This window comes from Aquarana catesbeiana, linkage group LG10 (assembly GCF_042186555.1).
Source record: "Aquarana catesbeiana isolate 2022-GZ linkage group LG10, ASM4218655v1, whole genome shotgun sequence".
NCBI lineage: Eukaryota > Metazoa > Chordata > Amphibia > Anura > Ranidae > Aquarana > Aquarana catesbeiana.
Genome location: NC_133333.1, coordinates 131,084,157 through 131,110,441, shown reverse-complemented (window position 1 = coordinate 131,110,441; position 26,285 = coordinate 131,084,157). Strand labels below are relative to the sequence as shown.

The following is a 26,285-nucleotide window of genomic DNA, read 5'->3' as shown; positions in this document are numbered from 1 at the left end:
TCAAATTCTAATTTTTCATGATTATAAATATAAAATTATTATAACATGAGAATACTACACTTTCTCAAAACTCATTTAATGATCAACAGAACAAGTGTGAAAACAGAATTAGAAAATACAATAAACTTCAGAACCAAAGTTTGCCGAAGACTGAGATCTGTTGTATCATAAAGGCAGCAGCTGCAAAACAGACCTAGGCAGTCAGTAAAAAAACTGGGGCATGCGTCCTGGGTGGCTTTTGTTTTATTGTGCCACTAAACATTTATTTGCAGTACACATGTACAGTTGTGCTGTCTCTATAAGGAGCCCAGGCATGATTAACATAGGTGTGTCCACTATGCTAGGAAAAGGTTAAACAAAGACAGTATGAAAACTGATCCTTTTCACCTCCTCCCCTGCTTTTCTAAACCAGTCCAACCAGTTCCTACTTCCTTTTCTCAATCCATTAGCCTTGTTGTCTTGCATTAACACACCAACCTATGCAGCACCTAGTTTGAGTATTCTGTGACAGTACTGATGGCTGAAAATGGTTTAGACCGTTGTCGGCTTGCACTTCTTTTTGCTATTTTTATGGACTTGATTGGGTTGGCCTCTCTACTTGTTGGGATATTTGCAGAGCTACAGCTGAATGGCCAGGATTTTGGTGATTTGTTGATTTACACAGGAGCAATCATTGTTTTCTTGAGTTTAATAGGCTGGATCTTCTGGTACACAGGCAATATTGAAATATCAATGGAGGAACTACAGCAAGACTACATGATCAAAGATGGGACACTTGCTCGCCTGGCACGTAAAATCTCCCGTCACATTTCTCACCGTGATGTTAGCCATGGAACAAGAAGATGGAGGAATGATGGACAGCTTCGATCAGAAAAGCCAGACACACTACAGTTATCTAGACCGAAGGTCCCAAAACAGGATCTGTTGACAGAAGGAACTGAGCCATGACAAGTAAGTTGGAGATTTACATAAAAGAAAAAGGATACATGAAAAATATATCATATTTAAGATCTGTATACATGTGCTGCTTATCAGGCAACATGGAGCAGTGCCAGGTAGCACGTCTGCCTGATGTTCACATTCATAGTGCATACTTAGTAGGGTTCATGCAGATGTAGATGGATTACATGAGCATACATATGTGGCCCTTGTATGACTGCTTCCACTTTTTCGAGTTGACACATGCCCAATGTCTGAACAAGTAAAACTCGGAGAGTGCCATTGATTGCCAAAGCTATTACTGATTGGGCCAGGTGCTTGGATTAGGTTAGATGGCCAACTCTGCATACATACTATATGAATACCCACAGACCTAAGAACAATTTTTCTGCAAACATGCATAATTGTTGTGTGATCATTGCCTGAGCGTACATATTTATGTACTGTTCAAACACCTCCAGTGAGTAGCTGGCAAAAATCCATCCTTACTAAATGATAGTTCTCATGAGATTAATCAACACATGTATTTGGTGCAGAGCCCATAGATATATGATCAGTTTTCAATCTAGCAATTTTTTAGCCAGTTCAGTTGAGGACTATTTTATGTGTGTCGGTGCGTTGAGAAATACATATATTTACAATTGCTGTTGGTAGTTATGAAAGATGCATACACTTGAGCTGTCTTCTGTGTGTCCTAAAATGAATATTACAATGTCTAAAAGCTGCATGTTGCTTATTCAAACTTTAATTTTTCTATGTATCACAGATGATACCAACTAAAAGTATGGGTATTTAATCATATTATGTTATATTATAGATTACAATATTACTAAAAATATTGCAACATTATCAATAATATGCATAACCCCAAGTGACCAGTCGTTAATTACATTTTATTTGTATCACTAAATCAAAATTGTTTTAAAGAAACCAAGAAGAAAAAGTTGCTAAATTGTGAAATGCTAACTACCTATGTGTCTCTGGCTTCAATACTTTCCAAAGCGTATCTATTTAAAAAAAAAAAAAAAATGTTAATCATTGCAACTTACCAGTTCTTAGACGAGGTGGCTGCATTCATTTTGTTTTTTAAGCTTTTTGCCCATTATTTTCACCTGGTTATCCTGCCAGTAACACACTTTTCATCCTAGGGTGACTACGCCCACTCACCATACTGTATGTATGGAGCAGCAGTGTTATCAGCCTAGGAAAATATATAATCTAAATATATAAACTTGCGCTGATGGTGTGAAAAAAAAAAATGGGTGATACAAAAATGAATGAATGAAGCTGCTATACACAAAGACTTGGACATAGTGATAAAATATATAAATACAGAGCTCACAAACAAAAACCCATAATAGGTGATGACAAAAACATAAAGTCCATATAAAACTGTGAAGGTGCTTCACAAATAATGTGTAAAGATACAGGGAATGCTTCACATCTGGTGTGCAGAGAAAATGTTGCAGAAAATTTTTCAGGTGTACCAAGAGACCTCCACATGTGTCCCCACTCAGCAAATCACAATGACACCCAGCTTTTCAGTCTGGGAGTCAATAAAGGCTTGTAGCAATATCCAAAGAAAGTTGCAGGATGGCAGTTCACTGAAGCCTTTATTGACTCCCAGACTGAAAAGCTGGGTGTCATTGTGATTTGCTGAGTGGGGACACATGTGGAGGTGTCTTGGTACACCTGAAAAATTTTCTGCAACATTTTCTCTGCACTTTCTGCACACCAGATGTGAAGCATTCCCTGTATCTTTACACATTATTTGTGAAGCACCTTCAGTGTTATCAGCCTAGCACAGGACTACAGAACACACCCTCATCTCTTCTCCGCAACGTAGTATAGGTCTTTAATTTGTATTTTAAAATGGTGGGAACATTTTAATTATGTGAAATAAGGATTGAGGCATCACTCCCATAGAGATATACAACAATCAGCCATAACACGATGAACACTGACAAGTGTATAACATTGATTATCTCATTGCAATGGCATCTGAAAGTAGGTGGTATATATTAGGCAACAAGTGAACATGTTGTCCCTGAAGTTGATGTTTTGAAAGCAGAAGAAATGGACAAGCTTAATTTGAGCTACTTTGGCAAGGGCCAAATTGTAATGACTAGACAACCAGGTCAGAACAACTACAAAACTGCAGTTCTTGTGAAACGTTCCAGTCTGCAGTGGTCAAGTCCTACCACGTGGTCCAAGGAAGGAAAAACAAGCGACAATGTTATAGGCAGCCAAGGTTCATTGATGCACACGGGGAGGGAAGGCTGGCCCCTGTAGTCTGATCCAATAGAAGAGTTCCTGTATCTCAAATTGTTAAAAAAAAAGTTAATGCTGGTTCCAATAGAAAGGTATCAGTACACACAGTGCATCACAGTTTGTTGAGTATAGTGATGCATACAAGCAGACCAGTCAGGGTGCCCATGCTTACCTGTACCCACAGCCCAAAATGGTTACAATGAGCACATAGGCTTCAAAACTAGACCACGGAGCAATGGAAAAATGATGGCTTGGTGTGACGAATTCAAGAATGGTTTGAGGAACACATTGATGAGTTTGAGGTGTTGACTTGGCCTCCAAATTCTTCAGATATCATTCTAATCAAGCATCTATTGGATGTGCTGGGAAAACAAGTCAGATCCATGGAAGCCCCACCTCACAACTTGCAGGACTACTAGGATCTGCTACTGATGGCTTGGTGCCAGATACCACAGCATACCTTCAGAGGTCAAGTGGAGTCCATTCTCTGATGGGTTATGGTAAGTGGTCAAAATGTTATGGCTGAATTGTGTATATGCAATAGCAACATTGGCTTTTGTTCATGGAAAAGCTATGTATTTGTTTGTTTCTTCAAGGAGGATTGCTAATGAATGAATGTATATAAACACTCCTCTTTAGGTCAACCCCATCTCTAGGACTAAGCCCATCCAATTGAAACATTAAAGAGGGGTTTGTCCCTATGGCGGCAATCTCTATGTGCACTCTCATCTCAAATAAAGAATATTATACAAAGTGACTTCACCATTGTGTGACCTTTCCATGGTTTGATAGACAACATGGGAGCAAATAACAGAAGTTCAGTGCTAAAGTTGAAATACCCTTTAAGTCAGTAACCTGGAATACAGTGAGAAACTTTATCTGTATATTTTCCTAGATCTGGATGAAACATGTTAGAGGGTTGGGTCTCTGAAGGGGAACTTGATGTGCACTATCATAATAACCAATTCAACACCGAACACTTTTAACCTCTTCCTGCCCATGCCAATTTTCAGCTTTCAGCGCTGTCACACTTTGAATGACAATTACACGGTCATGCAACACTGTATCCATATGAAATTTTTATAATTTTTTTTTCACACAAATAGAGCTTTCTTTTCGTGGTATTTAATCAAAATGCAAAATAAGCGAAAAAAATAAAATTTTTCTTCAGTTCTGTTTTACAAATAAATAATCTTTCTTCATAAAATTGGGACAAAATATATACTGCTACATTTCTTTGGTGAAAATAACCCAAATGTAGGTGTATATTATTTAGTCTGTAGGTAAGTTAGAGTCCACAAACCATGGTGTATAGATATCTGAAAATTGATCAATCCCGATGTACTGACACACACATCTAACTTCCTGAGGCCCAAAAATTTACAGTCCAACGTATTTAGTAAGAGGCATGTCGAGTTTTTTGAATTTGTAATTTTTTTTGTCACAATGTTTTGGAAAATGAAGAAATGCAAAAAATGTTTTTTTTTTAAATGTTTTACATACAGTCACCAGTGCAGTACAGCATTATCATATGACTGGTGTGGTGGTGATCAGGGACACTGACTGGTGACAGTTTATAAGAAAAAAAATAATTCAATTTTTTAAATGTTTTTTTTTTTTTTAACACACTATGATTGCTTATAATTGTGCATTTTACAGTTACAGTGGAACCAGTGGAAAGACGAGCAACTTTTTTTTTAAATTCTGACTCGGTTTGCGAGTGTTGTCTCGCAAAACAAGCAGAATTCAAGCTAATGGATGGTGCAGTACCGCATTTGACTAGAAGTGCGGGGGCGCCGGGGACACTCATTACGGTTCGGAGCCATTCAGAGCCGTTCGGAAATACTCGGAATGACTCAGTTCCCGAGGCTCTCCGGCGCCCCCCCACACCTCTGTCCACATGCGGTATTGCATGTAATAGAAGTCAATGCGGAACAAATTATCTTTGTTTCTCTTGACTTCTATGGGGAAACTCGCTTTGATATGCGAGTGCTTTGGATTACAAGCATTCTCCTGCAACGGATTATGCTCGTAATCCAAGGTTCCATTGTTTAAGCAACTATTTTTTCTTAATGAAAACTACTCATTCATTGTTTACTAGTTTGGTTAGCTGTGATTGGCCACAGCTAAGCACATGGTACAGATGGGCTGTGATTGGCCCTGTCTGGTCACAGACATCACATGGTACAATCACAGAGCTCACCACAATAGTACACAATGAAAGGCTTGTAACAAAGCCTTTCATTATGTACAACTGTCATGTGATCTGCTATGATTGGCTGCAACGGGCTGGTACAGTGACCTGTCATCGGTTATGTCTGGTGGACATGGCGGGTGACCAATCGTGTTGGAGCATGACCCGATTCTGGGTGGATGTCCTATGATGTCCTCCCAGAACAACAGTGCTTCTGCCCAGCTGTCATTTTACAATAGGCTGGGTGGGAAGAGGTTAAAGGATTTTGTACAATGTGACATCATCACTGTAAGACCTTTTAATGGTTTAACACTTTCAATGGCTTCTTAGGCAAAATGGAAGCTAAAGTCGAAATACCGTATAAGTCACTAACCTGAAATGCAGTGAGAACTCCTTATCTGTATACTTTTTCTAGATCTTTGACTCAATAATAAAAACATGTTATTTGCATTTTCAGAAGGAGATCAGCAATGGCAGTACTGATTTCTTTAGGGCCCGTTTACACTAATGGTCTGGCAGCTGTCCATTCCAGCCGCAGTGAGCCAGGGGTAGGGGGCAGTGTGGTGCTTTTTCGAACAAACTTTATTGAAGTGCACAAAAGTGATAATTCATTCATGTCACTGTATAGGAGCGTACTGCGCTGCTGTACAATACCATGTGATCCTGTCCAGTGCTTGTTGCTGCATTTCAATGTGAATAGGACACATAGAAGACAATTATTTTCTGTGGGGTTGATTTACTAAAACAGGAGAGGGCAAAATCAGAAGCCGATTGGCTGCCGTGCACAGCTGCACCAAACTTTACATAGTTATAGTTACATAGTAGGTGAGGTTGAAAAAAGACACAAGTCCATCAAGTCCAACCTATGTGTGTGATTATGTGTCAGTATTACATTGTATATCCCTGTATGTTGCGGTCATTCAGGTGATTATCTAATAGTTTCTTGAAGCTATCAATACTCCCCGCTAAGACCACCGCCTGTGGAAGGGAATTCCACATCCTTGCCCCTCTTACAGTAAAGAACCTCTACGTAGTTTAAGGTTAAACCTCTTTTCTTCTAATTGTAATAAGTGGCCACGAGTCTTATTAAACTCTCTTCTGCGAAAAAGTTTTATCCCTATTGTGGGGTCATCGGTACAGTATTTGTAAATTGAAATCATATCCCCTCTCAAGCGTCTCTTCTCCAGAGAGAATAAGTTCAGTGCTTGCAACCTTTCCTCATAACTAAGATCCTCCAGACCCTTTATTAGCTTTGTTGCCCTTCTTTGTACTCGCTCCATTTCCAGTACATCCTTCCTGAGGACTGGTGCCCAGAACTGGACAGCATACTCCAGGTGCGGCCGGACCAGAGCCTTGTAGAGTGGGAGAATTATCGTTTTATCTCTTGCGTTGATCCCCCTTTTAATGCATGCCAATATTCTGTTTGCTTTATTAGCAGCAGCTTGGCATTGCATGCCATTGCTGAGCCTATCATCTACTAGGACCCCCAGGTCCTTTTCCATCCTAGATTCCCCCAGAGGTTCTCCCCCCAGTGTATAGATTGCATTCATATTTTTGCCACCCAAATGCATTATTTTACATTTTTCTACATTGAACCTCATTTGCCATGTAGTTGCCCACCCCATTAATTTGTTCAGGTCTTTTTGCAAGGTTTCCACATCCTACGGAGAAGTTATTGCCCTGCTTAGCTTAGTATCGTCTGCAAATACAGAGATTGAACTGCTTATCCCATCCTCCAGGTCGTTTATAAACAAATTAAATAGGATTGGTCCCAGCACAGAACCCTGGGGAACCCCACTATCCACCCCTGACCATTCTGAGTACTCCCCATTTATCACCACCCTCTGAACTCGCCCTTGTAGCCAGTTTTCAATCCATGTACTCACCCTATGGTCCATGCCAACGGACCTTATTTTGTACAGTAAACGTTTATGGGGAACTGTGTCAAATGCTTTTGCAAAATCCAGATACACCACGTCTACGGGCCTTCCTTTGTCTAGATGGCAACTCACCTCCTCATAGAAGGTTAATAGATTGGTTTGGCAAGAACGCTTCTTCATGAATCCATGCTGATTACTGCTAATGATATCGTTCTTATTACTAAAATCTTGTATAAAGTCCCTTATCATCCCCTCCAAGAGTTTACATACTATTGATGTTAGGCTAACTGGTTTGTAATTCCCAGGGATGTATTTTGGGCCCTTTTTAAATATTGGTGCTACATTGGCTTTTCTCCAATCAGCTGGTACCATTCCAGTCAGTAGACTGTCTGTAAAAATTAGGAACAACGGTCTGGCAATCACTTGACTGAGTTCCCTAAGTACCCTCGGATGCAAGCCATCTGGTCCCAGTAATTTATTAATGTTAAGTTTCTCAAGTCTAATTTTAATTCTGTCCTCTGTTAACCATGGAGGTGCTTCCTGTGTTGTGTCATGAGGATAAACACTGCAGTTTTGGTTACTGAAGCCCCCCGGATTCACTCGTGAAGACTGAGGAGAAGAATAAATTCAATACCTTCGCCATCTCCCCATCCTTTGTAACCAGATGTCCTTCCTCATTCTTTATGGGTCCAATATGGTCTGTCCTCCCTTTTTTACTGTTTACATACTTAAAGAATTTCTTGGGATTTTTTTTGCTCTCCTCCGCTATGTGTCTTTCATGTTCTATCTTAGCCGTCCTAATTGCACCCTTACATTTCTTGTTGCATTCTTTATAAAGTCTGAATGCTGAGGATGATCCCTCAACGTTGTATTTTTTGAAGGCCTTCTCCTTTGCTTTTAAAACTTTAGCTTGTTCAATTAAGCTTTGACATAAAACCTGGAAGCTGATTGGATTCTTTTCTTTTTATGTAACTCAACCCCAGTGTGTCCTAGCAGTGACTGGCATTTTTCAGTGTGGTAAAACAATGGTCTAGTGTGAATTGGCGCTAGTTTTCAACCCAATTGCAAACATTTATTATATTGCACCTTACTAACCCTTAGATGTGATGTCTGCAATATTGTAGTTAGTGTGGAGCCATTTTCCACTGGCAGAGATGCTTACAACAATCAGCTTTAATTTATGTAAAACCTTCATCCCAAAAGGAAAAAAAAAGTTTTTTTTCCTTTTTGTTTAATATGTTAGGGTGTCTAAATCTGCTAGTACATCTAACGCTCCCCTCCCCCCAGACCGACAATACTGCTGTCTAAAGGTGCCCCCTGTGTTCATTCATATAGAGCAGAGGTCTCCAAACTGCGGCCCGTGGGCCAGATGTGGTCCTTTGCTAGCCTTTATGGCACTGGCCCTTGGGGCACTATTCCTCCCACTGACACCAACAATGGAGCACCATTTCTTCCACTGATACCAATGATGGGATACTATTCATCTTAGTAATAAAGGCACTACTCCTCATCCTATTGACCACCGACCCTGAGTCCATATTTATTATGAATGATGCCAGGCCTGGGACACTTTCTGCCCCCGCTGGGCACAATCTGGCCCTCCTAAAGTCTAAAGGAAAATAAACTGGCCCTTTGTTTGAAAAGTTTGGAGATCCCTGATATAGAGTGTAGGCACGCTAATAGAGGAAAAGTTTTACTGGCCAGATCACCAGGTGAAAACAGAGGGAAAAAAGCCTAAAAAAAGAAAAGGAATGCAGCCACCACCTCTGATTGGTAAACTGCAATATATTACATTTCTAGCTTTGGGTTTAATACCACTTTAAGATGTATAGATCATAGTTAAAGCTAAACCCTGAGCAGAAATCTTAATGAATCAGTGGAAAGGTGTATTCATGCCCTAAATTTGTTCTTTCCATTCATTGTTACCCAGGTAGTGAAAAATCTTCTTTTCTTTAGTGCTGTAAAAGGCTCTGTATACTTCCATTATATAAGACCAGTGACTTAAACCCTCTATCCTCCTGGCCATCAGTTTTGTAAATTCCCCATTGTAGTACTTTAGACAGCGAGCATTGACACAATTACATCTTAGCTAACTGTAATGGGTGGATCTAGGAGTCTTAAGCCCTGTACACACTACTATTTTTTTTTTTTTTGCGTTCAACCCAGCAGGCTGAATGAAAAAAAAACTGACAGCTCAGGCCAGAGCCGCTCTACTAACAATCCGATATCAGTACAGTGCTCTCCCCTACTGCGCTCTTGTGTTCTGATAGTGGGACTGCCCCCCCTTCCTGCCAGAACATTCTGGTCTGGTCAGCACCGCCAAGGAGCCGGTCCAGCTGCCGTACACACGGGCCAAATGTTGGGCAGTTTCTATTCAACCGTCCAATCCCGCCTGTGTGTACTAGGCTTTAGACTCTTGGTCTGAGCTGCACACTGTACCTAAATTCATCCTCTGCTACACCTGCACATATGCCCACAGCCCCTATTTCTGCCCTCTTTTGTACCCAAACATGTGCCCATCATGTCCTACATTTCCCTGATCCACATGGATGGTAGTGAGTTGTGGCTAGATCTAAAGTCCTCCTCTTAGCGCCTGGAAGCAGAGTGATTTTCAGAGGACCACAACGATATCACTTTACTAAAAATTCACGGACATCTCAAAAAGTAATCTAAAAAAGTTAACAAAATCCAGGAGTTTCATGTTTTTTCAATTGAAATTATATGGCAACTTCTACAAATTTCTAGATATCCTTCAATAAAGCAGTGCAAAGAGAATTAAATACAGGCAAGGGGCAGTCAAAAAACCATCAATAGTGATGGGTGAATTGCACAAATGGCAAATTATAATTTTTGAAAGTATGGATGTAAAATTGGCCAATCAGCAATGAATTACGAAGTCATAATTCTTTATCACCCAATTCCTCTGGTGCTTAAATAGACGTACTTCGATAAATTTTAAGATCAATTTATCAGATTCTTTATCAGATATCAGATTTGACTTTTCAATAGTTCAGAGTGGTAAAAATTATGAACAATCTTTACCGTCTGGTATGGATTACTTTGATCATTACACTTTGAATTATAATGGGATCAGAGGCTGAAAACTGATGTACAATATAATGATAATAAATTAAAATAAATACAAACAGACTATAGACTTGGATAAAAATGGCCGTGGTCCTTTATTATTGGCATAATAAAAAATACCAATTAGCTTACTAAAATCATACCAAAACAATAATAGTTCAGCCATCAAAGCTCGAACTATATTCAAACAATTAAACCAAATAGTTCAGCCATTAAAGCTCGAACCATATATATATACGTCTTTAACGTTAGTACACCATACCCCCTTACAGCAGAAGGGACCAGCCACATAACAAGAACCACGACATAGGGAGGGAGGGAGGGAGGGATGTTTCTTCTTGAAGTGCTGCCGTTGGTCTGATGACCGTTAATATTCTTCTTTCTTCTTATTGGTACTTCTAGTCACCTGACCTTTCTTAGAAGCTTCCAGAATTTTTTAATAAAGTTTATTGATAACAGTTAACTGATCAATAATTAACACTACAATAACTGCCTATTTGTTTCAGTCCCTGTTCCCATAGGCAGGGGTCGCTAATGAGCTTCTCCTGCCTTTCATGGGATCAGAGGCTGAAAACTGATGTACAATATAATGATAATAAATTAAAATAAATACAAACAGACTATAGACTTGGATAAAAATGGCCGTGGTCCTTTATTATTGGCATAATAAAAAATACCAATTAGCTTACTAAAATCATACCAAAACAATAATAGTTCAGCCATCAAAGCTTGAACTATATTCAAACAATTAAACCAAATAGTTCAGCCATTAAAGCTCGAACCATATATATATACGTCTTTAACGTTAGTACACCATACCCCAAACGCCAGGCTATATTCATATAGCATGGCACCCCACTCGGGCCACGGCCAATTCCACACAAGTTTGCAAATCCAAGTTAAATATATCAAGCCCTATATCAGAAAGATGGACCATATCAGGGCGATAAAGCCCATACAATCCACCTTCCAAATCAGTATGTCTATAAGAAAAACCTTGAACAGAGGGCATAAATTTATTGATAAGTCTGTTCACCCTCCTTCTGATTTTCTCAAGATATAAGAGATCAGGATCAATTAACCATTTCAATCGCGGAACAATCTCTGAAAAAATCAGAACCGAGGAGGGGAGAACAGAGCGTAAATGAAGAAAATCAAGTTTAATTTGGGAAACCAAATCTAAAGTTTTATGAATCCCCAAATCAATACCCCCCAAATGAATAATAACTACATCAGGACTAGAGAAAGAAGAAAGCAATTCCGTTAATAAAGAATGAAGAGCAAACCAAGACATTCCACGGTAACCATGCCAAACAATATTCGCACCGTCTAAATTTAAATTAAGTCCATAGACTCTGTTGGAGGCTCGAACATGGGCCCAGTAAACGAATGAATGTCCAATAAGCCATACAGCGTTCGAAGAACCTAAAATCAGAAAAAACATAAATTAGGTCTAATATAGGAAAGATAACAGTCTGATTTCCAACCACCCAACTTTTTAATATCGGACTCAGAGAAACCCAACTTGGCCGCCTCAGTCGCTGCGCCAATACGAAATGAATGACTGGTAACACGTAAATGGGGCAAATTGAGATAAAGCAGACATTTTTTAAGGACAGCCGAAAACTGGCGCTGAGTAAGTGGAGAACCAGAGTCATGAAGCAACAATTGTGGCGAACCAAGGGGCCGAGACGGCAAATATGCAGACAACCAGAAGAAGGCGCAAACCGGTGAACCGAAGGATCGCGGAATAACAATCCACCGACCCCTCCCCAACTGATCAGTCTTGCTGAATCGCAGAAATATTTTAATAAAATCAGGGCCCATGGAAACATCAGAAAACCACAAACCTCCCAGAGAGGATGAAGACCTAGGTAGCAATTCTGAAATACGAAAAGCCCCAAAAAAATAACAAACTAAAAGAAACCTTAAAAAGTAAAGCCTCAGCAGTAGAATAACAAACAAAGGCAGAGGCAGCCATCAAACGTCGCAAAAGAGAGAAAGTGACCGGAACACGAGTATCACTACGGTAACTGTGTTTACGGTAACCCTTAAGGGACTGCTTAACTAAGAAAAAGGAAGAACAAGGCGGAAAGCCACGGCTTTTAAAAAAGAAAGAAATCCCCGCCAATATTTTAACAATATGCGAATATGAATAATTGCGTTGCATCAAAAAATCCAAAAAACGCAAAACCAAAGTCTCAGAAATACAACTAGAAGGAAAACCTAAAGAGGTCAAAAAGACAGTCCACAAAGACCACGCGGCGTAGTAATTCGCCCACGTGGAAGGAGCAAGAGAGTTCATCAAGGCAGAATTCACAGATCGCAGACCACGGACCATAGACGTTCCGGGCAAGGTAGACCAAGGAGATCCGCTTCCGGTACCAGAGCGCGAAACCGATCTATCTGAAAACGGGAAAGAGAATCAGCAATCACATTAGTGTATCCAGGGATGTATTTAACTTTAATCCAAAGATTAAGTTCTAAACATTTAAGAACAATGCAACGCAAAACAGCCAACACAGGCAAAGACTTAGAAGACAAGCAATTGATCGCATAGGCAACCCTTTTATTATCAGAATGGAACAACAAACGAGAATTGCGAAGGTGAACACCCCAAATATCCAAGGAAACCAGAATCGGAAACAATTCAAGGAGTACAAAATTTTTGGTATAGCCCAACGAAAGCCAACAATCAGGCCAACGTGCAGCCGACCAATGACCCTGATAAAAGGCACCATAACCCGTACTCCCAGCTGCATCAGTGAATAAAGAAACAACTGAATTATCCTGGAAAGGTGTCTGCCAAAAAGAACAGCCATTGTACGAGGAAAAGAAATCATTCCAAACCAACAAATCAGATACTAAAGAAGAATTGATCCGCACAAAATGATTTGGAGATCTACAACCAGCAATAGCTCTATACAGTCTTTTAGAAAAAACACGGCCCATAGGAATTATGCGCGTAGCAAATGCTAGTAAACCCAACAAAGATTGCAATGTGTGAACGGTAACCTTAGGTTTGGAAAGTACAAAAGAAATCATAAACCTCAAACGATCTAACTTGGCCTGAGGTAAACGACATTCCATCAATACAGTGTCAATGGTAACACCCAGGAATTCAATACAAGTCGTCGGCCAAACAGACTTTTCGAGGGCCAATGGGACTCCAAAACATCAGCATGTTAAACGAAATTCAGTGAACAAATATAAGCATTCAAAATTATCTGCCGGACCAAAAAATAAAAAATCATCAAGATAATGTAATACATTAGATGAACCCGTCAAGAAAGTAACAACCCATTCCAAAAATGTCGAAAACGTCTCAAAGTAAGTACAGGATAAGGAACAGCCCATGGGAAGGCACTTATCATAAAAATAAAAACCATCGTGATGAAAACCCAACGAGTTAAAGGCCGAAGGGTGTATGGGCAACAGGCGGAAAGCAGATTTAATATCAGCCTTAGCCATAACAGCAGACACACCCAAGCGACGAATCCTGAAAATCGCCTCATCAAAAGAGGTATACGTAACAGTACTTAATTCAGGTTCGATTTCGTCATTAAGAGAAAAACCGGCTGGGAAAGATAAATGATGGATAAGGCGGAAACTATTGGGTTCCTTTTTAGGAACCAAACCTAAAGGAGAAACACGAAAATTAGCAAACGGAGGAAATAAAAATGGGCCCGCAACCCTACCTTCAGATATTTCCTTAGCAATTTTACCAGAGACAATGGTAGGGAAACGATGAACAGAGACAAGGTTATCACAACAAAGACAACCAGGGCCAGAAAACTGAGGCAATCAAAAACCAAAAGAAAAACCCTCAACGAGAATTTCCGCCATCCTGCGGTTTGGCCAACTGAGAAGGAACGGCAACGGCAATTTCACCGGTGTTACTCCCAGCACGAAAATTATCCCTAGAAGGAGCAACCATGTTAGAATGCAATCTTTTAAAACAACGGGAGGCAGGATGATTACCCGAACAAGAAGCACACTCGTGTTTATAACGGCACGAATTTGGCCATTTACACTGTCCCTCATTAAAACTGAAACAAAAACCCTTTTTAAGTTGTAACAGTTGCGAAGAAGACACAGGCAATGTGGGTTTACGTGGTATAAGAAGGTTCAACCACAAACCCACATCTTTAGTCCCCCAAGACATATTTTTATGAATAGCAATTTTCTGACGAAAAGACTCGTCGTAAAAAAAACCAAGCCAGCCCAGGAAAATTCTTGTAAGCCTCAAGGATAATCTCAAGATGTCTAAAAAGGCCACTGCAGAGCTCCGGGTGCCGCTCACCCATAACACTAGAGAAAATACAAAAGGCCTGTAGCCAGTTATTAAAATTTCGTGGAGCAGATTTTCTCTTGTCGTCGTCAGCCTTCTCTGAATCCCTAACATCCATACGATTTTCTTTAAAGGATGGCAAAAGAGAGAGTATCTCAATATATTCGCCTTTCCAAATTTTGTTTTTTACAGACGGCGATAAATGGAAGCCAAGCGGAGAAATTTCACACGTCATAGCTTCTTTAAAGCAACATTCAGGAACTGAATGTGAAGACGGATTCAATAAAGGCAGAACATTAGCATCAGCGACCGGCGGAACATGCGCAGGCGGTCGCACATCCACAGCAGGTAAAACCCCAACATTGAAACCCTCAGAAAAACATTTTTTTAAATTGTCAGCAAAGGAAGCAAAAGAAGACATACATAACATTAAATTATGCATTTGATTAGACTCACCACTAGATGTCATCTGTGGCAAAGAGTGAGGTAAATTTACAGGTCTAGCAGACCCCAAATTAGCATCAGAAACAGCCTGTGTAGAATGCAGTGAACCAGAGGGGTTAGCTGTAGGAAAAGAACAAGCACTAACATCATCAGAAATCAGCAAAGGGTGCATCACAGGAGACAACAAAACATCATTCACATTATCCATAGCTAAATCAGGGAGGAAAGAAGAGGAAGACAAAGCAATATCATCAACAGGATTAAGGCCAGTATGAACAGTGTCTGAGTGAACAGGCATCATTAATTCAGCGTCCCGCAAAGAGCGCTTCTTATTACCTTTACTCTTACATTTCTTTTTGAGTGGAGGTCCCCGGGATTCGATCCGGCGGACCGACGTCGTTCTCTCCCTCAGCTCTATGCCAGTATCCACTGCGCATAAGCTATTTCCAGCCGAAGGAACCGAGCCAGCAGCCGAAGAGGAAGGAGGATCCACCGGCGTCATCACAGGCGGAGTCGCGCTGTCAATCACCGCAGGCGCCCATGACACAGCAGGAGGACGGACCGGAGGAGGAGCCCTGGCCGGAAACGAAACACCGGAGGGACCTGGAAGAGAAGCCATGACCGGAGGAGGCTGTGGGAAAGAGAGAGGGGGAGAAGGAGGAGAAAAAGAGGCAGATGAGGCCGGAGGAGCCGCCGAGGAAAGACAGAAACGCAGCCAGGAATCCCCGTCAGGAGCAGAGGCCCGCTCCATCATCTGACGCAGCAGATTTTCCATGAGCAAAAGCAAAAGGAGACAGACTCAGGAGATGTTTCTTCTTGAAGTGCTGCCGTTGGTCTGATGACCCTTAATATTCTTCTTTCTTCTTATTGGTACTTCTAGTCACCTGACCTTTCTTAGAAGCTTCCAGAATTTTTTAATAAAGTTTAATGATAACAGTTAACTGATCAATAATTAACACTACAATAACTGCCTATTTGTTTCAGTCCCTGTTCCCATAGGCAGGGGTCGCTAATGAGCTTCTCCTGCCTTTCATTCTGCAGATAGTTATGTTTTCATGTCAGATTTTTGACAAAACCTCTATGGTGTATTTAAACTGCTCTTAACTTGGGTTTTTTTTTTCAAAGATGGGTTTCTGAAGACGAATCATTCCTGAAAGTTTACTCACTATTATTTGAGGTATCGTTTTATTTATTGTTTACAACTATATATAGAGTACTGTGCAAAAGTTTTAGGCAGATGTAAAAAAAAACCCTGCAAATTAAAAAATGCTTTCAGAAATGGACATATTAATAGTTTATTTGCCCACCCTTTGCCATCAAAACAGCATTCATTCTTCTAGGTACACTTGCACACAGTTTTTGAAGGAAGGTAGGTTGTTTCAAATATCTTGGAGAACTAACCACAGATCATTCTGTGGATGTGGGTTGCCTTAAATCCTTTTGTCTCTTCGTGTAATCCAAGACAGACTCAATGATGTTGAGATCAGGGCTCTGTGGGGCCAAATCATCACTTGACTCCTTGTTCTGCTTTATGCTGAAGATCGTTCTTAATGACATTGGCTGTGTGTTTGGGGTGGTTGTCCTGCTGCAGAACAAATTTGGGGATAATCACATGCCTCCCTGATATAGGCAGTCCACGAGTTACGAACGGGTTAGGGACTGCCTTTTTATTCTTAAGTCTGATTTGTTCGTAAGTCAGAAGTGCATGTGCAGAACGGCAGAGACGTCCGATGTTTTCTGCTGGTTTCTGATGTCGTTTTTCGATGTGCCCGCCAACGCTGCCTCCCGTTCGTAAGTAGGAGTTGTTCACAAGTCGGAGGTTCGTAACTCGGGGACCTCCTGTAGTATGGCATGGTGGATAAGTATCTACCTGTATTTCTCAGAATTTCTCAGAATTGAGGACACCATTGATCCTGACCAAATCACCAATTCCATTTGCAGAAATTCAGCCCCAAACTTGCAAGGAACCTCCACCATGCTTGCAGACACTCAATATTGTACCGCTCACCTGCACTTCGCCAAACTAATTGCCTCCTGCTATAGCCAAATATTTAACTTTTCGACTCATCAGTCCAAAGCATCTTCTGCCATGTTTCTGCATGCCAGTTCCTATGTTTTTTGCATAGTTGAGTTGCTTCGCCTTGTTTCCATGTCGGAGATATGGCTTTTTGGCTGCAATTCTTCCATGAAGACCACTTCTGGTCAGACTTCTCTGGACAGTAGATAGGTGTTCCTGGGTCCCACTGGTTTCTGCCAGTTCTGTGCTATTGGCACTGCTGAACATCTTTCGAAGTCGAAGGGAAGAAAGCGTGATGTGTCTTTCATCTGCTGCATTAACCCCCCTGGCGGTATTCCCGAGTCTGGCTCGGGGTGGATTTTCAATACCCAAAGCGGTATCCCCGAGCCAGACTCGGCATCGCATCGCAAGATCCATGTAGAGGATACTTACCTTGTCCCCTGGATCCTGCAATATCTCCCCGCTGTGATCGGCGAGCCGCCGTGTCTCACTCGATTCACAGTGCCGAGCTCCGTTCCCTGCGAGCGTTGCGACGCACGGGGACGGAGTTCGGCAGCAAATTCAAAAAGTTAAACAAACAGTATAGATACAGTATACTGTAATCTGTAAGATTACAGTACTGTATCAAATAATTTCACATCCTATTTGTCCCTAGTGGTCTGCCCAGTGTCCTGCATGCAGTTTTATATTATAAAAACTGTTCTTTCTGCCTGGAAACTGGAGATTGTCCATGGCAACCAAAACTGTCCCTTTACATCAAAAGTGGCTTTAGACCAGCTAGAAAACAGTGATAATAAATTATAATCACTTGCAGAATTGAGCGATAGTGATTTGTGGGGAAATCCGTTACCAAACACTAAAAGTAACGAAAGCGACAATTCTGCAACTGAGCAAATTTCAGTGTTTTTGATTTGATTACATTATTGAATAACTTTTATTATTATTATAATATTATTTGGTATAATTATTTATAGTTATTATTATATTATAATTTTTGATTTCATTTTTCAAACTTTATCGTACCCGGGATGTCTACTAGACTCTGGTTTGGACAGATTTAAGTGAATTATTCCTAAGAATTACAGGCCTATAATATAAAACGTCAAATTTCTGTGCAAAATAATTGTACCGCTTTCAGCACCTAAAATCTGAAATAATCATACCACCAGGGAGGTTAAAGCCTGGTACACACAATAAGATTATTATTTTTTTTTTTTTTTTTAAAGCTAGTCTCCATAATCAAAATGAAGATGTTACTAAAGTTACAAAATTCCTTCTTACGACAAGATAAAAACTTGGAAGTGATGTGAGAGAAAGGGAGAGAGAGATTGATTCCCAGCTCACTTGCCAGCTTGCAACAAGTCCTGCTGGAAAACTTCTATTTTTGGAGCCTCTGTGCTCCAACCTGGCCCTTTAGTCTACATGGTAAGTTCTGCCAACAACAAATATGCAGCAAAGCTGTTCATTTAAGTTGGTAATGTTTGATGGCAGAAATCCCAGTTCTGCCAACCAACTTGTATGGGACTCATAAGGTCAGCTGACAATAATGTCTAGCATTATACTCAACTCTCCCCTGTCTTCCTCTGGATTCCCCTATTCACACTATGTACTTGAGGATGCAAATACTGTGCCAGCTCTCTAAAGGCCTGATACCTATTTTATAGCAGTATATAATTTGCCCATAACTGGACTGTGTTTTCTTTTTTCAAATTCATTATCTTTTAGAGCATACAGTCAAAGGTTGGGCTTAGAGTGTATAGCAATGCATGAACACATTATTGTTTGATATCATGTGTGGAAGTGGTTTAAAAAACAGATAACAAACTGGAATGTGCATTAACATAACTCATATGTAGGTATAGGTATCTTCTTCGGCCTGTTTGTCTGAGTTTAATCCTTGGTGTTAAGGTTCTAAGACCCCCTGATTTTAAAGCTCTGTGTTTTCTGGAAAAAAACAGGGTTAGGGTGGGGAGGGGAGTATTGGTACATGTATTGTACCAATATTTAATGTATAAGTATTGGTACTGGAAGGAGAGGAAGGGGTAGAGCTGCATTGAGTTTTGTATCCTTTAATATCACGCTATGCAGATTTCACATATACAGTATATATAATTTTTTTCAGCATTATTCACACATACATGTGTATTTTTGTTCTCTTTTTTAAATGTTCTTCTGCATTGTTTATCTTTGTCTTTTATTCCCTCTCTCTGTCTTTCTCTTATACTTTCAATGCCTTCCTCTCTCTTTGCCTCTCTGCTTTATTCTCTCTTCTTTTTCCTGTTCTCTTTCTCTCTACTTGTTTCTTCTTACTTTTTTTCCGCCTCTCAGATGCTTTCTTTCTCCTACTCTTTCTCTTGGTGATTGAAAAAAGTCAAAGAAGTTGTGGAACTTCATTAATGTCATGTATGTATTTTACCATCTAATAAAATTTGAATGATGCCATTATTCTGTGTTTTGTTTGCAAGCGGTCTAGAATTACCACATTAGCTCAACAACCACAGCGGTCATTTTCATTTAGTTGATGCCAAAAGGCTGAAGAGGAGTCAAACTTTAGAAGTGTATTCAGTAGAGCCAGTGCAAAATACAATTAAAATATGAAAGTACAGTGAACACACGTGAACACAAAATGTATTAACAAGAATTAGATCATTGTTAAGAGAATGTTGATTTGCTGCTTCTTGCCTTATTTATCAAGGCTATGTATAACATATCTTCTTGACCAGTGCCTGCAGTGTCCACAGGTTTAGACAAAAATCAGACAGTCTGCGGGGTACAAATGATTGCAATAGAAAACTATTGCTCTACTCAGTGGGAAAAGTGTGTCAGCTAGGTTGGACCCTTTTCTCTGATTCCTTATTGCCTTCCAGTGTTACTGCAAGATACATTAGTACTCATTTAAATCATTATTGTTAGTCAGAATGTAGCTACAGCAAAACGCTGTGAAAAAAAATCAAAAGCAAGCCTTCATAAAATAGGCCATGTGCAAGAGTGCCACTTTAACCACTTGACCTCCGAAAAATTTACCGCCCTTGATGCCCATTTTTTCGATATGGCACTGCGTTACTTTAACTGACATTAGTGTGGCCATGCAATGCTGTACCCAAACAAAATTTGTAATTTTTTTCCCACAAATAGAGCTTTCGATGGTATTTGATCATCACTGGAAAAAAAAGACAATTCTGAAAAATTAAAAAAAAAATAAATCTAATTTCTTTATAAATGTAGGCCAATATGTATTCTGCTACATATTTTTGGTAAAAAAAAAAATCCCATTAACCATATATTGATTGAGCTTCTAAAACCTATGGTGTGTGTATATATACTGTAAAATATATATGTGTGTGTGTGTCTCTGTCTCTGTCTCTCTCTCTCTCTCTCTCTCTCTCTGTTTCTTTCGTTCTCTCTCTTTCTCTCTCTCTCTCTCTCTCCCTCTCCCTCTCCCTCTCCCTCTCCCTCTCCCTCTCCCTCTCCCTCTCCCTCTCCCTCTCCCTCTCCCTCTCCCTCTCCCTCTCCCTCTCCCTCTCCCTCTCCCTCTCCCTCTCCCTCTCCCTCTCCCTCTCCCTCTCCCTCTCTCTCTCTCTCCTTTGCAGGTGCAGGGACACAAAATCTACCACCCCCCCTGTCAGACAGAATGGAGGCCTGCCTTGTTTACATAGAGCTTTGTTCTGTGTCTCTGCCCGATGATCGTCAGGTGCCAGCGGGCATCCATTGCCCGGGACCGGGACCCATAGATTGGCTTCTGCTGTGGAATAATGACCATTGGTTTTGGCTGTTAGTAAATCATTTGTGATTTTTAGGAGGGCAGTTTCTGTGAAGTGCTGTGGGCGAAATCCAGACTGAAGGGGATCAAGAAGGTTATTCACAATGAGGTGGTCGCTCAGTCGGTTGTAGACTAAACGTTCAAGAGTTTGGAGGCAAAAGGGATTAAAGAGATGGGTCTTAAGTTGTTAAGATTGGTGGGGTCTGAGGCCTTTTTTGGTATGGGAGTGACTAGCGCATGTTTTAGTGGGTTGGGGAAGATGCCAAGGAGTGTAGGATTGAGTCAGATGGTGACCGTAGTATTTGAGAAGGAACAGGATCCAGGGGGCAGGAGGTTAGGTGGGCACTAGAAAGAAGTGTTGTAAAGCGCTCTGCAAACTGTTGGCACTATATAAATCCTGTATAATAATAAGTACCCCGATAGCGGCTGCTGAGTGTTGTAGTCCACCTGTCACCCTGCCCAGCTAGGCACATGATTTCCAGTCACTCTTTAGACAGAAAACAGTCCATGCACTTTGTTTTTTGTTTTTTATTGAGGGGAATTAACTTGGATGGGATCAGGGAATATGGGATGCCCACTGAATTGCAGAATATTTACATGGGATCAACTATACACTCCTTGTATATGCACTCCAGTCTTCACTCCAGCACAACACTTGGTTGCAAATTATTCCTCCTCAACATCTCCAGCAGATCACTTGCTTGTACTTCCAGGATCAACTAGCACAGGTTTAGGCCTGACATTGGCTCAGCCAGGCCTTGCAAGTTTTGTGGGTAGGGACCTGGGATCCCTATGGTGTAGCAAAAATATAACAGTTCTAGTTGTCCTATACGTGGCTACTGCTCCCAGTACCACCTCTTCAGGCCCTGCCAACCTGCATGGTTGCAGCTGCCTCTCTCTCCTGCCCATTCTTCCACAGTCCACTTTTCTTGTTCTGCACCCATTCCAGACTGCTATCTCCCAGTCCTCTCAGGCATGCCTTCCCAGTCCTCCTGACAGTGCATCACTCACCAGCCCTCCTGGCTGTGACTTGTTGTTCCTCCCTGGAGACTTTTCTGGCACTGCTCTCTCCCGCTGTCCTCTCCTGGCTCCTGTGCCTCCATTCCAGTGTTTCTGAATTCAGTCCTCAAAGCGCCCCAACAGGTCATGTTTTCAGACGCTCAATTATTTTGCACAGGTGATTTGATCAGGCTCCTGTGCCTCCATTCCAGTGTTTCTGAATTCAGTCCTCAAAGCGCCCCAACAGGTCATGTTTTCAGGCTTTCAATTATTTTGCACAGGTGATTTCATCAGTTTCACTGCCTTAGTAATTACCACAGCCGTTTCATCTGAGGGAAATCCTGAAAACATGACCTTTTTGGGGCGCCTTGAGGACTGGAATTGAGAATCACTTCTCCAGTCCAGGACACCTCCACGTGTTCTCAGAGGGTCCCGTCCACACCCGAGCCCAGGCCCAGGCCCAGGCCCAAGGTCACCCCCCCAGACTGGGGAGCTCCCTCAAAGGCCACCAACAGCCTAACACTCCATCTCCATCTCCCTCAGCTGGGCTGACCCTAGGTATTTAAGGAGGCCTGCCCCCTGCCAATCCAAGTTGGGAGATTGGTCAGGGCTCCTTTAAAATACCCCAAGCAGCTCCACCTCCCCTCTCCACCTCTCCTTCCAGAAAACACCAGAGCATTCTGGAAAAAAGTTCGAGGTCCTGGTGATGCTGCTTGTGAATCTCTACCCTGAATCACTCCACTCCCAGACCCAGATGAAAACACACCCAGACTTGGCTGGCAGCCAAGCCTGGAAATTTACCTACTCTTACCAAAACACAGCACTACACTTCTATCACACTAGAGAGAGAGTGCTACAAAATAATAATAATTTCAGGTACCTAGTTAGGGTTTGGATTAAGGGAAATAGAAGTGAACCTAAGGCAGAATAAAAATGATCTTTTCATTTTTAGATTTTTTTTTAAATTATTTTTACACCCCTTATTATATTCACTATTTGTTTTGTTTTTTTAGATTGCACAGAGATTCCAGCCTGTTAAACCTATGAAGCGGAGACGTGCTATGACTATTGGAGAAAATTTTACAGAAGAAAAACTGGACCAAAACCGATATACAGCTAGATTTTTAAATCTACGTAAAATGGAAGAATGTTATATTTTTGTATATACTTCAAGTTTTTTTAAAAGGCTGCATTATCTTTTAATTGCATGTAAAAAATATAGATAATATATTGACATAGTAATTAGGCGTATATTTTGCCTTTTCCAATCCCTTCTTCCCTCATCAACTTGCTAATGAAATTTAAAAAAAAAAAAAACCTTTCCATTTTCTTTATGTACCTTATTTTAGACCCAGTGATGTTATTATCAGTGGGTCTCTGTGCTTCCCTGTTCAGTGCAGGCAATACACTGAAATCATCACAAGCCCATGTTTCACTACTGTTCTCAAGTGCCTTCAGCCTGATGCAAGAAGTGAGCTAGCTCTTGGGAGGAGTTATGCAAACAATAAAATACCTTAATATGTGGGTGTCAGCAGTGCCGCCTTTCATTATGTGCAAGCTTATGAGGAGGGGGAGAGAGGCAGCACAGCCCGCACCTCCTCCCAGCTCCCTCCTCGCCGCTGGGCTGACAGAAGTAGTGATGTTGCTGTCACGACTCCTTTCAGCCTTATAGTAGAAGGAACGTGCGACACCCAGGGCAGCCACCCCTTCGGCCCACCCCTTGTCCCAGCCCTGGATGTCAGTCTGGAGCAATGGTCATTTCTAGGCAGGCTGCATTTGCTTGCAGCCTGCCCTGGGTAAGGCCCGCATGAACTTTTGAGCCTCTATGTTTACAATAACTTAAATTCAATGAATGATGGGCTAAGGACAGTTAAGCTGGGAAAGAAAGTACTAGATGATGCTGGATGTTTCCCAGATAAGAAATGAGGTGGGCTCTATCTGACTTGCTGCACCTTCTATTGCACACTGTGGGAGGTTTAAAGTGTACAGTGAAATCCGATTAAGTCATTTCAGTACAGGAGAGGAGCCTGTACAAATGTGTAAGACTGAAGTTCAGATTCAATTCAGCTATAATCATCATTTCAAGATAAAAGTTTCATAAACCACAGAAAGAAAAAAATCAGCACTCATTTTCAGTCACTGATTGTGTTATTTTTATTTTTGTAGAAATAAGTCCAAAGTGAGAAATATAAATATATTACAATTGCAGATTGGTTAAACATTAATCCAATACTGCAACTGTCTCTTTGAAATTGCTGGGAACATGCAGTGGGATGTTAGGTGTTGGCATTTCTCTAGGCATGCTTTAGAATAGATAATAATCTTCTGTAGCGCAAAGATATCTTCGGGGGAGCAAATTATCTTTAAATCTACCTGTGTGACAAATTTTCAGGTAGTTTTTGGGTACTCGGGGGCAGAAGTGCAGCATCCAGCTCCACTGCCAGCAGCCTTTCAAAATCTGGACGTGGCTGGACACTGTTCTTGTATTTAGGGCAATATATGTTCAGGGATGTATGCCCCAAACTCAGGAATTCACTTGCAATCTAGGTTTTCTTGTCCAGCAGCAGTACATGACCTCACTAAACATGTTTGAATGAAAGAGCAAAAATTCCCCCCCAAATCTTGTAGAAAGCCCACCCAAAAAAAGTGAAGGTGCAAAGGTGGGGGTGGAGGGAATTCACATAAATGCCCGTGTTTTTATAGTAGGATGTCCAACAAGCTATGGTTAGGTTTTAACAACAATTTTGCCAGTTATATTACTAGATGTTACAGATTACAGTGTCTGAATAAAGTAGAATTCAAGGCAAAACCTAACTAGTCATAAAAATGTTCCCTCCCCCTCCTAACACCTATGCTTACTAACCTCTGTAAGAGGTGGCTACAGGGGAGAGAGCATCAACATTGGATGGAAGCCTATGGGTGGTATCATTGCTCCCAGGCATTGCCATTTGTTGTCAAGTACTCCCTTGACAACAACTGGACCTACCCAAAAGTAGGTAAGAATATAAATCTTTCTTACACAGGTTAGTCAGCATCAGTGTTCGGAGAGGGGAGGGAGCATTTTTAAGACTAGTTAGGTGGTAGCCTGGAATTCCACTTCAATGTTCCACTAAAATCTGTAAAAATGATCAAATGTTACGAAGAGGGACCATAGCCAACAGCATCCTCAATTGGTGTGCTTGTGATCAATATAGTGCATAAAGGCCCATATGATGATAGAAGTGATCCCACCAGTTGTGCAAAAGGCTACATCATTTCATAATTTCCCCTCATAAATCAGACACACGTAAATAAATACACTAATGCCGCGTACACACGACCAGACTTTATGTCAGAAAAGGTCAGACGGAATCATTCCGTCGGACATTCCGATCGTGTGTGGGCTTCATCTGACTTTTTCTTTATAAAATTCCGACGGACCTAGAAATAGAACATGTTTCAAATCTTTCCGACGGAATCAGTTTCTATCGGGAAAACTGCTCGTCTGTATGTTATAAACGACGCAAGGGCAGCTATTGGCTACTGGCTATTGAACTTCCTTTTTCTAGTCCCGTCGTACGTCATCGCGTTCTAAACGATCGGAATTTGGTGTGATCGTGTGTAGGCAAGTCCATTTCAGCGGAACTCCATCGGAAAGACCGTCGGAGTCTATTCTGACGGAGAGTCCGGTTGTGTGTACGCGGCATTACAAATGTGTGTCTTGTTTCTTGTGCTGGATTGCAGGGTTAGCACATTGTGGATAGCTTTTGAACACTGCCAGGATAGTTTGTCATTTATTCAGCGAATAATGTTAAAAGAATATTAAGAACTCTTCAACTTTTTCCCCAAATACATGAAATAAAACAACTATTTATTCATTTAAGTTTTTGATGGGGGTCTGCACTACTCGTACCTTCCTCAGTAAGCAGCCCTGGCATTATTTAAGACACTAAATTGACTGCCTATTCAAGAATTGGGGAACAAGGAAAATCCTCTTAAAACTGATTTGTAGTAAGTCAACTTTAAAACCAGGAATTTAGCAGAACCTTCTTTAAACTCATGTTAGTGCAGAGCTAAATCAAGTGAAGCTGCTTTAGAATTTCATGAGGGTAATTATGATTGCGAAAGCAACAGTTTTCAATTAGTATCGGTTATATGTGGACACACCTACATGAATTTTACATGTAATCTTGTGATCAGTGCAATTATTCTGTTTTGTAATAAGGATCTGTTTTACTATTTGTTGTACAGTTTACTTTGTAAAATCCACGGACGTTTGCCAGTTTCTGTTTTTAAGTGTCATTTGAATAGCGTTTGATGCTAAAATAAGCAACACATATCTGTAAATAATTTTTATAGGGCAGATAATTTTTTTAATGTGTGCAATTTTTGTAAACCTAAACTAAAGACTTTGTTTGAAAATA

General features: G+C 40.9%; 1 protein-coding gene across 1 annotated transcript; it reads left to right on the top strand.

The window, feature by feature from the left end:
* The first annotated feature begins 415 nt into the window (after window positions 1-415).
* TMEM238 (transmembrane protein 238) lies at window positions 416-26,285 on the top strand. Its single transcript, XM_073602672.1, has 2 exons — window positions 416-951; window positions 22,896-26,285. Exon 1 carries the CDS (start codon window positions 517-519, stop codon window positions 946-948), a length of 432 nt encoding a protein of 143 aa, XP_073458773.1. The 5' UTR covers window positions 416-516; the 3' UTR covers window positions 949-951; window positions 22,896-26,285.